General features: G+C 39.4%; 1 protein-coding gene and 1 long non-coding RNA gene across 3 annotated transcripts; both read right to left on the bottom strand.

Annotated features, from left to right (window-relative positions):
• Positions 1 to 200: 200 nt before the first annotated feature.
• LOC116059676 (transmembrane protein 235) lies at positions 201 to 11,151 on the bottom strand. Its single transcript, XM_031312916.2, has 4 exons — positions 10,595 to 11,151; positions 9,283 to 9,360; positions 8,651 to 8,788; positions 201 to 1,238 (listed from the first exon to the last, which is right to left on the bottom strand). The coding sequence occupies exons 1-4, from the start codon at positions 10,767 to 10,769 to the stop codon at positions 994 to 996; spliced, it is 636 nt and encodes a 211-aa protein (XP_031168776.1). The 5' UTR covers positions 10,770 to 11,151; the 3' UTR covers positions 201 to 993.
• A 351-nt stretch (positions 11,152 to 11,502) lies between these two features.
• LOC118494161 lies at positions 11,503 to 14,022 on the bottom strand. Of its 2 annotated transcripts, none has more exons than XR_004896256.1 (3): positions 13,957 to 14,022; positions 12,535 to 12,744; positions 11,503 to 11,561 (listed from the first exon to the last, which is right to left on the bottom strand). It is a non-coding gene; the product is annotated as an uncharacterized LOC118494161 (long non-coding RNA). The 2 variants fall into 2 exon arrangements; XR_004896257.1 differs by having other exon boundaries at positions 11,504 to 11,561; positions 12,496 to 12,744.
• Between the last annotated feature and the right edge of the window lie 1,222 nt (positions 14,023 to 15,244).

The following is a 15,244-nucleotide window of genomic DNA, read 5'->3' as shown; positions in this document are numbered from 1 at the left end:
CGGGACATTATGTACAATTTGATTACAGTGTGTCACAGACATTTAAAAACATTTAATCAATGCAGCCTTTTTCTGTTGCCTACTTATAGTATAGTATGCATTGACACTACAGCTGGATTTATGTTTCATTGCTTTTTTGTCACAGTTAACAATAAAACGGGAACACCACAATACACTATACAGCAATGCAAAGTGCTAAATGTTGTATTTGTTGTTTTTACTTCCAAGCAGAGATAAGTCTCATTCCTAAGTGGACAGCACAGACAGAATATTACAATATCTAGCCATTGCAAAAACATACTACTACTACTGCAAAGCATGCAGCAACACATGCATCTGTACTGCTGAAAACACTTTGCAGGATCCCCAAGAGTGCACTGATCTTCAGCCCTGTTTCCATGATTCATGCATTTACCAGTAGGATGGGTATAGGAAGTTTGTCACAAGCCAACATTGTCTTAACTTCTACATCAGCCAAATGCTTATTTTCTCTAACACATCAATGCAGCAGCTTTGCCATCATGAAATACTAGAAACTGAACCAGTTGTAACTGTGTGCTAGAGTCTAGGTGGCTCCATTGACTGGTGGTTATCTGCTGCAGAATCACTTGAATTAAATATCCTGATCCACTGATATGAACCATATTTAACTGCAGTGCACAGGGTGTAGAGGAGGTGCAGAAATCCTCCTCAAAAGATTTATATAGCACTCCTCAAAAAGGAAATTATCCCATACAACTTCAATTCTCGTTTTGCCTGTGTTCATACTGCAGGGCAGGGAATTTGAAGCCAATCTCTGTAAATTACAACCATGTTTCACAGACACGTCTCACAGAAAACCTACTGCTGAATCAACTCATCCAGAATACGTTATTAGCTACACATACATAGCTTATGGATGGAATATGGCAACAAAAGCCTAAATTTACTGAAAAACACTGCAAAAACACATTCAAAGACTTTAAAACTTATTGGGCATCATAAAACATTAATTCATAACATGGCGATGGCTACACCAGAGTCATAGCGTCCCTTCATTTGACTTATTCTGGCAGCTAGCATAAGCAGCAGGCCAGTGGCCAACTCCATGCTGTAGGAGAGCCAGGCTGCACTTAAGGACCAGCCGAAGGACACATCCACACGGGCGAGGTTCTCTGGAGACACGATGCGCTGGAACTCCACCATGGCCAGGTTCGAGTATTTGATGTAGATGCTCACCCCAGACAAGGTAAAAATACCTGTTATAGAAACAAACACCATTGGGAAAAATAGACCTCCAGATTTTAAGTCATTCCCTTGCGCCCGCATGTAAACATGAACGCTACTGTCTTTATAATCTATCTTTTTAATAAACTGTCTGTACACTTACAAAGTTCTCAATGCTTCGGTTTACATGTAGGGACCCTCATTATGCTACCGTTGAAGTGTGGTGCTATTTTGAGCCTTGTTAGTGGTATAAAATAGCGATTTACCCTTTGCACCGAAAGCTAGCGTTAGCAGCTAACCACCGTTTTGCGGTAGCTTGTATCAAGCTAGAGACACATTCGATTAGCATGAAAACATGTCCCAGAGAACATTCGACTCGGTACACATATGTTATTAACCCCTAGGTTCATTTTGCGCCAGAATTGTCCTTTAAAGTGATAATGCATTAATTAGAAAATAATCCTTTTCCAACATTATTGTCTTCACTTAACTCAATGGATTGTATTAGATAACATAGACTAGAGCCATATATAGGAAACAATTAGTAAAATCTTAAAGCATTAAAGATTTAAAAGCCATTTCACACAAAATAATTATCTCATTCATATGCAAATTGTTCCAGCAAAAAGCTTCTAAATTAAATTTGAACATTTACTCTACAGGAGGAACCTGTGGTGTAGGTTTGAAGGTTCTATTAGGTTTCTTTTTTGATTCCCAAACAGACTTAAGAAGTCTTTAAAATGACTGCAGAGGTGTGCTGACAAGAATAACATACGACTGAATGTCAACCCCAAAACACTTTGCATACTGAGCGAAAACCACAACGTGCACAATTTAGACTGACCTTTAGTGTGGCAACATGGAAGGAACCACAACCAGTCTTGTATAAAGTACTTGAAAGCAATACTTGAGTAAAAGTACAAGTATCTTACCAGAAAATGACTTTGGTTGAAGTTAAAGTCTCCTTTTAGAATATTACTTGAGTAAAAGTCTTAAAGTATCTGATATTTACTGTACTTAAGTATCAAAAGTAATTGTCTGATATTAAATGTACATTACATTACATTAAATGTACTTAAGTATTAGAAGTAAAAGTTAAAAAAAACTTTGATTATGAACTTTATGGCCAAAGGTGTGTAATGTTATCTTCATCACCACTGTTGTCAGGGTGGTCATCATCTGTTACCATGGCGGCAGAGCCTGCACCAGGTGCTTCCATGACACTATCAGTCATTATGCTTCCTCTTCTTCTTCTTTAGTTTTGGCCTATGGTTGTTTTTTTTACCGCTTGGCAACAAACAGGCATTAGGTCACCAACTGGAATGGAGTGTGCATTATCTTGGCAATTTAGGAGCAATGATTACCAAACCTGCTTTTTTCCAGTGTAACAAATTTCTTCTGATTTTATTTTGTAGTAAGGAGTAACTAAGATGCTTAGGGGAAATGTAGTGGAGTAAAAGTATACATTTTATTTAGGAAATGTAATGGAGTAAAAGTAAAAGTTTCCGGAAATATAAATAACGAAGTAAAGTACAGATACGTGAAAATTCTACTTAAGTACAGTAGTGAAGCATTTGTACTTTATTACATGACAACACTGACCACAACACACTGAACAATCACCTGCTGCAGTTAATCAGTAATTAATTTGAAATCACAACTGTGGACTTGTCTCTCAATGTCTATCATGTAGTGTGGCTAATTGGCAGGCAAGCAATTAGTAGAGAGAGAGAGAGAGAGAGAGAGAGAGAGAGAGAGAGAGAGAGAGAAAGAAAGGTTAACAAGTACAAATGTCATACACAGTGCTATAGGAGGTGCAGTGGGTTCTGCAGACCTGCCTTTCATAGAGGGCAAGAAAATCCTTGTCACAATGGCTGCATTTCCACCTGGTATTAAATCCAATCTGAGTGACTCAATCACAAGTGGACAGCTCTAAGTACATGTGTTCCCACACACAGCTGGGGATATAAAAAAGCAGGCAGCACTGGAACAAAAACAGCGAGACATCACCAGCAATATAATAATAACATCCAAAACACACAATTCACTGTCAGTGGTTTCTGTGACATGAGATAGACATTGAATTAGTACATAATTCTGCTTACAGTTGAGTAAGCTGTCCTTATTGTGGCCCAGGACACATACCCGTTCTCACTGCTATAAGAACGTGGTCACATGTGATCTAAACCACCTCCGAATGAGGTCTGAGTGATTGGATCTCAATGTGACCTCAGGTCATAGCCATAATGTTCTTAAACTACAGTGGTAATTGTAGTATGCTGGAAATAAACGGAGTAAATACCTACACCGATTTGTACAAGTACTTATGAAGTCTGTCTTGCACTCAGGTTCCCATTACAGATGATTAGTACTCCTACATTGGAAAGTTTTCACCTTTAGTTCTCCTCTATAGTTCATCCATTTTGCATGTAGTCTTCTGTGTACAGTATGACTTCCCTTGCACTTTATGTGAGGTCTGAGCTCTTTCTGCACCGATAACACACTAAGGATTTGTTAAACATCTATTGTGCTTCCTTAGGAGAAGCAATACAAATTTTAACATTTTAATGGAGTGAAGGTAGCTTTTTAAAACAACCTTGAGTTGCAGAGCTGCAGAATCAGACCTGAGGCCAGATTAATCAGCCGTGCTGTACATGACGTGAGTGTTCAGAGTGGAATTTCAAAGACATATTGACACATGGCTCAACATTAAACTTGTGTTTGGATATAGGCTACCATCTGTCATACTAAAATTTCAAACTGAGAAATATGTCACTTTTGGGTTTGTGTGGACTAGAGTGCACCTGAGTTAGCTAGCTCCAAAAGGGGCGTTTTCTTCTTCGCTAAAGTAGATTGAAAAGCTGTGAATAAGCAATTCCCATCAGCGGAGAGAGAGCCAGAGCTAATTGTCCTGGAACAAGCAATTCTGAGACAAAGCTGCAAAAGAAGCACCAACAGTTTGTGCTTAATTGCTACTTTTGCACTAACACTGAAGTTTACATTTTCCATAATGTTGTGATCCAAGGTGTGGTAATAAATGAGGCAGAAAAATTCTCATTATTGAAGTTAACTTTCAGTGTGCACAGTTGAATGTTGTTTCATCTCTACTCTACTGAATCTGAACCCAGGTATTACTTCTCGTTTATTACCTCTCTTGTAGGACTAGATGGTCAGAGATGTTTTGCTGATGAAGGCAAGAGGTCAGGATGTCTTGGTGTACAAGGCAAACAGTTCTCGGAAGTACAGCACTAGAAGACAGCTTCTTTGACATTTGAGTTATGCATAATTAACAGGTACAGTACAATAGGCAAACCAGTGAGAGAAATGTGAGCTATAAATACATCTCTTCGGATACTTCTCTTTATGCAGGCGGACAGGAGGATCCTAACCCAAAGTTAGAGGGAGAGGTATGCTTTGGCTGTTGGGTTGTTTCCCACTTTGAAGGATGCCTTCTCTCCAAAGGGCTATATGAGTATTGATTAGTTTGGTTAGTATTTTGCTGTCAAATTGCATGCAGTTTTGTGTGTATTTGAGACATAAATGTGGAAGTTCCATAAAATGATTGGGATTGACATTCTAACAAAGATTAAGCATGTACTACATTTGCCATTTGTCCCCTGATAAACAGCGACATTATTTTTAGATTAATGTTTCACAATTATGTTTTTGAATTCAATATCATAGTTGCACTATGATGTTAAAAAGACTACCAGATTTCTAGCCTGGCAGCTGAAGACCAGCTCTACGGCCTATTAGTCCACCCTCAGTATCAAGGCCTGAACAACCACAAACAAGGACCAAAGCGCAGGCGACCTGCAGTTTGAGGAAGAATCCTGTAGGGTGAACAAACGTGTGCATTTTCACAAATTAGAATTTTGTTCTCTTATATTGTGGGACATTTAACCAGCAAAACTAAACACTGTAGTTATAAACTTGACAAATGAAGCTCTGCAGCTATGTAATTCACATTTTAGAGAAAGTTATTCATATTTTCCTTCTTAATTATTATTTCACTCCCGCTATTAATCAGAATGTTAATTTATATGATCCAACCGGCCTGATATGTGGATTAACCACGGGCGGTGAATATAACTATATATATATATATATATACGTATATATATCTCCCTCTCTTCTTGGGACGTCCTTTAAGATTGGCCGCTGAAATCGTTTTTCCGCGTCACAAGCCAGAGGATCAAGGACTACACATCCATGATCGAGAAAATCAGGAATAAGGAAAGACCCCAGTTAGGTCATAATGCTTAACAAAGGCCTATAATGTGAAATGAAATGAGAAAAAAATTTAGGAGATTTGCAGTGTTTTTGTGTTTTGCTTTCCTTTTAACTTTTAATTAACGTTTCTATCAGGGCTGTCAGTCGATTCAAATATTTAATCGTGATTAATCTCACGATTGTTCATATTTAACTCGCAATTATTCGTAAATGAATCACACATTTTTTATCTGTTCTAAACATACACATTTAACACTTAAATAATTGAAGTTTCTTACTACTTTAAAGTCTCTGTCCACAGCACTTAAAGAAAACACACTTTTAAAGATTGTTCACCTCTCGTTTTTTCTTTCTTCCAAAACAGCCAGAAGTGGAGTTTTCAATTAAAAAAAATTATGTACGGTAATGTGCTGCAGATCTGGTGTTTTTAGAAGGAGAATATTCAGTTAAGAGAGATCGGTGATGCTGTTTTGCCCTCATTGTTCACCGTAAAGTTAGCTGGAGTGAATGTAGCCCCGGCGTGTAATTTTATTCAACCTCAAACGTACCGCAATCGAGATTCAAACTCATTCCCTTTTGAGTTTGGACCTCATCAAATGCATTCTTTGATAGATATTCTATTTATTGTGACTGGTCAACAGCTGAACCCTTCACATTGAAGGAAAAAAGCAATCTTTTTGCCACTGTATTGCTGATGAAAGCATATCCTTGTACTGCCATTTAGGGATCTAGCAGATCAAATCTTCTTACTGTATAGACCAAACTGAAGACATTTGTGCACAAAAAGGACTCCAGTGTCATCAAAGACACTGAAGGATGCTCAGTTTTGTCGTTGAGCTCCTATTCTGTTGGATATTAAGTTTATATTTTTGAGCATTCAATACTTTTATTTATTCAGATATGAAACGGTTAGCAATTATAATTTGCGAGTCTACAACAATGCTAGTGGCTCTGTGAGGCACTGCTTTGAGCTAAATGCTATACTAGCATTGAAACATGCTCACCAATGTTATTACATTTAATCTTCAGGGGAACATGAATGTGTTTACCAAATTGCATCAAATATCCAGGTTTATGCATAATAAGATCAAAATTACATTTTAGGAAGTTTATGATTGGACTGCCCGAGATTATCGGGACAACATTTTGTGTAATAGGCCACAATATATCTAATGGACTGTCTATGTGATCACACTCAATTTCAACAAAAAGGAAATTTTGTTTATATTTTACAGAAACGCCATTTGAAACAGAGAATGACACAAGAGAGCGTGCCCTAATGATTCAAGGGCAAAGTCTGACTGAGTCTTTCAATCAAGAGCAAGCTCTTCTGCAATTTGGGGTCACTTTGTCATGAAGAGCAATCACTCTACATGCTGCAATCAATACTGATAATTATATCCATTTCCACAGTAAGAATGTTTGGTGGTTTGGTGTCACAAATCATGTTTAGGCTCATCAGAAACCAGCTTGCAATTGTGATTTATTTTATGGAAATATTACTGGCAAGTGCCATGAAAAAATTGTCAGTAGATCATAACTACAATCCTCCTTCTCACCTACAAATCCCTCCATGCCCTGGCCACACAGTACCTCTCTGACCTTCTCCATCCATACACCCGACCCCGAAAACCTGCGGTCCTCAGACGCTGGCCTGCTCTCCATTCCCCACACCAGACTCTGTACCTTTGGAGACAGAGCCTTTATAGTCCAGTCATTTTATGAAAAAAGGTTGAACAAATTGCAACAGAAGCAAACTCAACTGATTTTGTATCCTCAATATGTCCTGAGTAAGGAAAAAAAAGCCCCATAGAAAAACATTAGGGGAAAGTTTCAAAAAGACCCAAATATAGCCCATTCATATGCCTATTCATTCTTTTTCTCGCATGAATAGGAAAACAAGAAAGGAACAAGAAATGTATTACACGTTTTTTGAAATTGTTTGTTAACATGGGCAAACGGTGCATAATCTAATTACGTATGTGCTAATTTGCATAAATACCACAACAGATCTAAACATTGGGTATAGCCAGGTGAAAATGTCTTGTTGAATCTTGTTGATATCTTACAGTAAAATACTTAATGTTAAGTTCTGAATGGAACCCATTCACGCTACCCATAAGCATTAATACATAGAGGCAGAAAGAAGTACTTTAAACCTGCCTTTACTAATTATTATTGCAGAGATGGGGTTTGGCCCAAACCACCACGGTCTTTTTGAAACTTTCCTCTAATGGGATTCTTCGGGGCTTTTTTTCCTTACCCAGGACATATTGAGGATACAAAATCAGTTGAGTTTGCTTCTGTTGCAATTTGTTCAAGGTTGACCCCCATTTTGGCTTATAATGACTGGACTATTAGTGTTGCAGCCCCATTCCTCTGGAACACCCTCCCTGCAGATATCCAAAATGCTACATCCCTGGACATGTTTAAAAAACTCCTCAAACACCACCTGTCCACCACAGCCTACAACCTCCCCTAGCTCTGTTTCCCCCGTCATTCTGTAAAGTGTCCTTGGGTTTTATGAAAGGTGCTATATATATAAAAAAGTTATTATTATTATTATTATTAATATTACAAACTGTTCACACCAGTCTACATCATTGTTGTAGTGTTTGGTAAAGGGTGTCAACACTGTGATTTAGCATATGGGAGTCTCTTACAGATGGTTGTGCTCCTATAATTGCGTCTGAGTGTCTTGAATCAATCATGTTTTTTTAATTACAAAATGTGACAAACAGATTGAATAAAGTGACGGAAGTCTTGCACAGTGCGATCTCACCAGTTTAAAGTATCTTTCTCCTTATTTCCTTTATAAAATCCCCATTTCCACCATTCCAATAACAGGGTGAACAAAACGATCCTTACCTAGGGCAACGCAATTAAGTAAACTGGGATATTGAATGTCCATACAGAGATAGTGTATTATGAGGCTGCAGATTCTACCAATAACAGTCCTCTCCATTGGCCCTCAGTCTAAGTAGGTTAAAATGGGATTTTTGCAGTTGCCTTAAGTCAGAAGTAGATCACAAGTGAGAGTGAGCAGTTGAAATATATATACAATATGCCACCCATATACTTTTTTCTGTGCTGAACATCTTACATACTGACTTAACCAAGCAAAGGATTTGCTTTAAAGCAGCTCACACACAAAACACACGTAATTTGCCACAGGCTCAGTAAAGAAAAAAACAATTATGTGTGGACTTACTGCAGAAGAGAACATAGGATGCTGATCCAGCCAGCAATTTGGGACTGCTGGCTAACGAACTGACAAGTCCAAAGATCCAGCCGAACACCAGTAGGACCAGGCTGAGGGGCAATATGATGACCACCACCTTGTGCAAGCCTGCAAACACAAATGCACGTACAAAGACACTGTGATTACTGTGCTTAACAATTTTAACTGTGCTGTGACTTGGTTCTAGTGTCTTAACTACAAGTCAGCTGGATATACTGCTGAGTTCAACCCATTTGTGAAAGCAGTTGTGATTTTCAGATTGATTTCTACCCTGAAGGGAGCCATTTCGATTGTCAGTTAGGTGTGAAACTTGAAGAAGTGTTGAAGTGTTGATATTTGCATAAGATAGCTTCTGTCTCAGTAAACAATGTATTACTGTATTTCAGTGTCCAACCTGCAAACAGGGACTGTTTCAGAAAACACTATCCTTTGCAAAAATGTTCATGTTTGCTTGGATTTTCTCACAGCATATTGTTGCTTGTAAATGTAATCTCTTCAGCAGCCAACTACACCTATACATTACATTTGTCAGGAATCACTGACTCAATACTTAAAATCCACCTCATGATCAACTCCTAAGCCAGTTAAACAAAACCACTCACCAAGAAGGTGCCTTTCCACTTCTGACAGGCTGGACATATTTGCTGTGAAAAAAGGGATGACTGAGCTCATGTTTGGTCCTGAAAATGTCAAGGGAAAAGGTTATTAATGACAAGACGTGCGGACAGAGCTGTAGGACTAGAAATTTGCTACTGGATACCAAACATCACTTTTTACATAGGAATTGTACAAATAATGATCAATCTATTTAGAACTTCAACACATTGTATGCTTACATTGATCAAACCAAGTAAAGATGTCTCTGTATGACATATATTTTGTATTTCCTCAGCCCTGAATATGCGACAGTTTTGCACCTCTGCGCAGATTAAAGCTCAAGTTGCTGCTTCTGTGAGTTTAGCCAGTGCAGTAGATAATATAACAATATTGTGTCAGTGCATGTTCCACTTTTATGTCAGGTGCAATGCTTGAAGTGCTTCAAACATTATTTGTTCTCGTTACTTGGCATATGCTGCTGAACTTCGGGCGGCACCAGCAACACATTGGGCACATCTGGGACCTCAAACTGTGCAGCAAACAAACAGATTATATTGCAGCTGTGTATCCAAGAATATCCTTTTGAATCTTTTTGCAGCCTCCATGCCTGTTCGCCTGCAGCTGCCTACAGGGTTTGATTCAGATGTGAGGGGTTACAGTTGCTACAGTTATTACATTTATTATACTCACTGAATGAAAAGTGAGGGTTCAAGAATCTTATTGTGGAGTTAATAATTCAGCTAATAACCCATCTTTGCCATTTATTTCTCCAAGCTAAAAGCACTGGCATGTCACCTCTTCTGTGCATTAGTGTCACACAACTAAGATTCACTGCAAGCAGTTTTTGCCACCCTAACATGTAAGGTATAAATCAAGGCAAAAATAGCGTCTGTCTTGCCTTGACTGCTGCTGACAATGAACATGGCTACGCAGCAACATGAGAAAGACAGAGACAGAGAGAGAGAGAGAGAGAGAGACATGATCGTGAACAATGTATGGATGTTTTAACGGCATTAGATGTGACAGTTTTTTTTCTTCTTTTTTTCAACATTACAGACGACCAATAGCCTACTGGAATTTGCACAGGTTGGAACAAGTGTTTTACGCGTTTTACATTGATGCCACATGATGAAGGCTTCTCACAATTACCCCACGGTAAGCCGCGCAAAACTTACTCCGGAAAAAATGAGGGCTGCATCTGATTTTAATACAGCTGAGCTCACACAACATATAGGCTACTTGAGTAGTAAGACGTATACCCTCTGAATAAAAACTCATAAACTACAGACTATGTAGGCTTAAGTTGAGTTTACATACCTTCATTAATTCTCCACAGTCCAGAATGTGAACTTAAGTCGTCTGAACATGAGCAGTTGGGTTTATTCACATCGACGATAATGTACCAGTAATCAGTCCCGATAGCCACAGCAAGGAGGCTAAAGCTGAGCAAACCTGTAAACCCAGCTGTAATAACCACCAATCCGTACCTCATTATTCAGTCCACAGTGCAATAGTGCAATTTCTATATTTTTCTACGCTGTATTCTGTATCGACAGATGCGCGACGCGTAAAAGCTCTCCTGCTGGATCCCTGCAGTAAAGTGCTGGTTCTCTATGGAAATCGCGGTCCTAAAACGTAGTTTAGACTATAAACTGAGCAAAACACATGACAGTAGGATAATTGTTTACTTTAAAAGGAAAAAAAAACACTATACAGATAAGAGACGATATGCATCTTTCTCGGCACCGCAGTTTACATCACTCTGACAGGTAATGTTGGCTTTCAGCGCTCTTGGATTGATCCACAGAGTTAAGTTAAGAGAATAAAGCGCCACACTTTCGGTGCGGAATTCCAAAATAAAACCGCGATCGTGTTGTGAAGCTGCTTGCAATTTATTTTTTGATGCAAACAAGCCCACATCCGGCCACAGTTTAGTTATCTGATGATCATATGACTGTAATAGACTATGTTAAGTGCAAGGCTGCTGCGTGCTGTGACCATAGGTATCCTAAGTGGACAGAGCCCACAACAACAACAACAACAACATATTACGAAGTAGGCCTAGCCCTGCCTCATTGGCTACCAATAAGAAATAAGCTCTCCCGCGGCTAATATGATAATCACATTTAAGAAGCTCCGTTGGCATAGCATCCTGTTACATCAAACAATCATTTAGACTATTAGGCCTACCTGCTGTACATGTGGTTGTACTTTATGACATAGGCGCAGGGAGCGGAAGGTCTAGGCAAGATGATTGAAGTTTTGCGTCTAAAATCCAGCACACCTGAGTCCAAATGAAAAAGAAAAGACAGCATGCTGGTGCTGGTAGCTTTGTAAACCGACGGGGACGTAGCTAAACGTTTAAAAGATATTAGTAGGGCCGTTGTTGTATGAGGAACAATAACGTAAAAATGTGGAAAGATCGCACTGGAGCCTGTCGAACTGGCTTTAGCATCAGTCTTTGACATGGTGTTTTACAATTAAATCCCAGTTAAACTTTTTTTGTCACTGACCCATGAAAAAAAGAGTCAAAATGTAAACAATTACAATATACAAAACAATTGACATAGCATAAGCAAGCCAATAGGCACCTTTGGCAAGAACCACAGCCTAGTCTGTGTGGATATGTCTATCTGCCTTTTAAACAACCCATTCCACCCCATTCTTCTTGTAAAACTGCCCAAGCACTGTCAAATTGAATGTGGACTGTGATGAAAAGCAATTATAGCCTACTGCAATACATTCCCAATTGGACTGAGGTCTAAAGTCTGACTTGGCCACTACTCCAGGATATTTTAAAGCCTGTGTAGCAAATAGCTTTAGGTGTTGTCTCCCTGGATAATAGGCTACATATTTACCAAGTTCTCTTGCAGACTGTAGCAGGATTTTCCTTAGGCTATTCTCTGTAGCAGAATTCTCACTTCACAGAAATATCAGTATTTTTTGGATGTAAAAGAGTGCTGAATTAAACGCCCACACAAAAAGGAAGCACAGGAGATTTCAACATCTAACCTTTTAATAATAGTTCAGTGTAATTTCACACTTGTGGGCACAATTATTTTTCATGACAAATATGACTGAAGCAAGCATTAAAACTGAACTGGTAATAACATTGGACAATACATTTTAAAACTCAGATATTAAGTTGTCATGCTTAAGTGTTGGACGGCAATACAATGGGTAATTTGAACGTGAATGGAGAACATATTTCTATTCACAACTGTAGAGGTGTGATGGGAACCAGGTGCAGTACTCACTCAGCTCACTGGTATAACTGGGAGTTACTGTATATGGAGTATTCTTGCACCGGTAATATTGCGATGGTAATAAGGCTCATGTCACACTTGTTACCAAAGGTTTTATGTTATTACATGCACTTTGCATGTTGTTAACTGGTAATGTTTACTGTAGGACATGAATTGCGTCACTTGACTTCTTCCTCGTCGGCTCTTACCAGACTTTCCTGGCTTGCATTATAACTTAAGGTGACCAGATTTCTGAGACAAAATCCAGGGACATTTTCAGCTCAGAAGCGTAAATACCTCCAAATAAGGTAATGTAATTACAGGTGGAATAGGTTTTCTTCATATTTTTGCATTAATGTCACTGGAAAGCATACCAGTAGAAATATATATTAATATTTGTAAGTGGGATATATATAAATAAGTGGGATTGTCTGGAATCTGGCAATATAATAACCATTATGGTGGGATACACTGGCTAAGCAATTAACAAAATTGTCTGTGCTGACAATGTAATGTAATGTAATCTGACATAAACTTTGAATACATTATAATTTTGGCCCAAAGGTGGAGATCATGTAGAAATTTTGGGTGATCCAGGAACCACTTGTTGTACCGATGCATGTGTTGAGTGAAGAGTTTGTAAGATATTTCACAGAGAGTAATGGGTGTGCAGAGATTTATGCAGAATGCAAATATGATAACATTTCATGTAAGGTCAATGTTAATTTTCTTGCAAACCATTTGTCACAGCAACTGGCGCTAATATCATTGGAAAGCTTAGATTCTGGTTGAGGTGGTTGTGCCAGACTCACGCCTTTGGCTGAGTCTCTATCTGTCAGAGGGAGAGCAGGAGTGCGGTTGTGAAGAAGTTGGCAATTTCATGGTGCAGATTAGACACTTTTGCATGCGCTATATCTGTGTCACATTCTCATTAGGGGCTGAGCCCCCCTAAAGGTCTGATCCTAGAATCGCCCCTGCTGCTACTTCATACTTGTACTCCACTACACCTCAGAGGGAAATGTTGTAATGTTTACTGCACTACATTTATCTGACAGCTTTTGCTTTATTGCTTCACACTGGCCTTGTTTCTGCAACAGCTCATTGAGTATCGGATACAATTAAAACTATTGGGCAACATTTTTTGACATTGGTCCAGTAAACGAGATTGCTGCAGTCGGCAACGGCGAAACAAGCTACAATGTAAGTTAATAGGACGTCAATTGTCCAGCTTGTATTTACGTTCATAAAAGTGCTCATTTTGCCACTGACAGGCTCAGATTAATATTCTTGTGTCTGACAACATTATGGAAAGGATTTCTAATGAGGTTGACCTTTCTGTTAAAGAGTAAAAAGATAGAGTAAAGATTTAAACATAAAAAGTCCGGGTCCAGGTCACCAAAACCGGGGACCCGGAAACCGGGGACGTCTGGTCACCCTACTATAACTAACTAACTAGCTTGGCTAGCAAGGTGCAACCTATTTCCACGGCGTTCCACTTCCGGGATTGCTCTCATTCTGCCGGAAATTCCGCCGGATGTCACTCTTTTCAGCTGTCCGTTTTCGGATGTCCGATACCTTCCGCCTTTTTTGTGATGGCATGACTATGGTTAACTGCTCCTCAGATCTTTGCAGGGTAAATCAAGACAGCTAGCTAGACTATCTGTCCAATCTGAGTTTTCTGTTGCACAAAGACGCATTGCAAGACGATTGTGATTGGTTTAGAGAAATGCCAATAAACCAGAGCACGTTTTTCTTCCATCCAGGAATGCTGTGTGTCCTAGCCAGACCTTCCTCCGCAACGCTGTGGAGGAAGGTCTGGCAATGCGAGACTAGTGCAACCTAATGCTGAACAAGACATTTTTAGGTGACCACAATGTTACAATTAACTTTGATGAAGTCAAAACACACAGCGGAAGGGTCCAGGTCCCAAGACAAAAACAAAGACAACACCCAAAAAAAAGTTCACGGCTATCTAAAGGCCGTTTTATGCTTCTGCGCCGAATCGACGGCGTACCCCCGAAGACCCCTCTGCGTCTACGCCGGACCCTACGCCGTAGCCTGACGTGCACCTCTCGAAAAATGTAACTAAATGTCGCGGCGACGCACGTCTCTCGGCCGTGGCTTGGTAGCGTTGCATTTCCTCCGACTCATTACCTGGTTCTCCTTCTCCATAAACAACATGAAATCAAGGAGATGGTTAACTTTTCCTGCTAAAGATGTCTCACCTTGGTCAGAAAGCACAGGGGAGACACTTTTTTTCTCTCACTATGACTCTAGAGTTAGTACTCGCTCCGAAGCTAATCACCGTCACTCTCTCTCTCCTCCCTCACTCTAACACCCCCCCCCCCCCTGGTGTATAAACACCAGGCCACTTACGTAGGCTACGGCAAAAGCTCTGTGTGGAGCCTCTGCAGAAGCACCTGGTGGTTGTTGGTGCACACTGTATATTATATTATATATGTATTAAAGTGGGAAATCATGTTAAATGGAACCTGTAACATCTGTATCTGCAGTCATTGTTAATGGCACTAACTTCGATCTGTTCCTAATTCAAGTGGATTAGTTGAATTTGTAATCTTGTGTACTCTGCACCATAATTAAAGTGTGATTTCCCACTGTCTTTTCCTAAACCTGTAGTATGTAAAGACAGCTGAGCTCACAAATGAGAACACAATGTTAAAGCCTTGTCAGCCATCCCAGATGTTCTCAGTCGATAAAAAGT

Source organism: Sander lucioperca, chromosome 21 (genome assembly GCF_008315115.2).
Source record: "Sander lucioperca isolate FBNREF2018 chromosome 21, SLUC_FBN_1.2, whole genome shotgun sequence".
Classification (NCBI taxonomy): domain Eukaryota; kingdom Metazoa; phylum Chordata; class Actinopteri; order Perciformes; family Percidae; genus Sander; species Sander lucioperca.
This window is presented reverse-complemented; position numbering and strand designations above follow the sequence as displayed.

Bases quoted from the DNA above. Each gene is read 5' to 3' on its own strand.
- LOC116059676 (XM_031312916.2), bottom strand. From the start codon at position 10,769: ATGAGGTACGGATTGGTGGTTATTACAGCTGGGTTTACAGGTTTGCTC. The intron at 8,789-9,282 runs GTGAGTGGTTTT...TTGTGTTTGCAG, and splicing joins AGTGGAAAGGCACCTTCTTG to GCTTGCACAAGGTGGTGGTC. The intron at 1,239-8,650 runs GTAAGTCCACAC...TTTCTATAACAG, and splicing joins ATCCTATGTTCTCTTCTGCA to GTATTTTTACCTTGTCTGGG.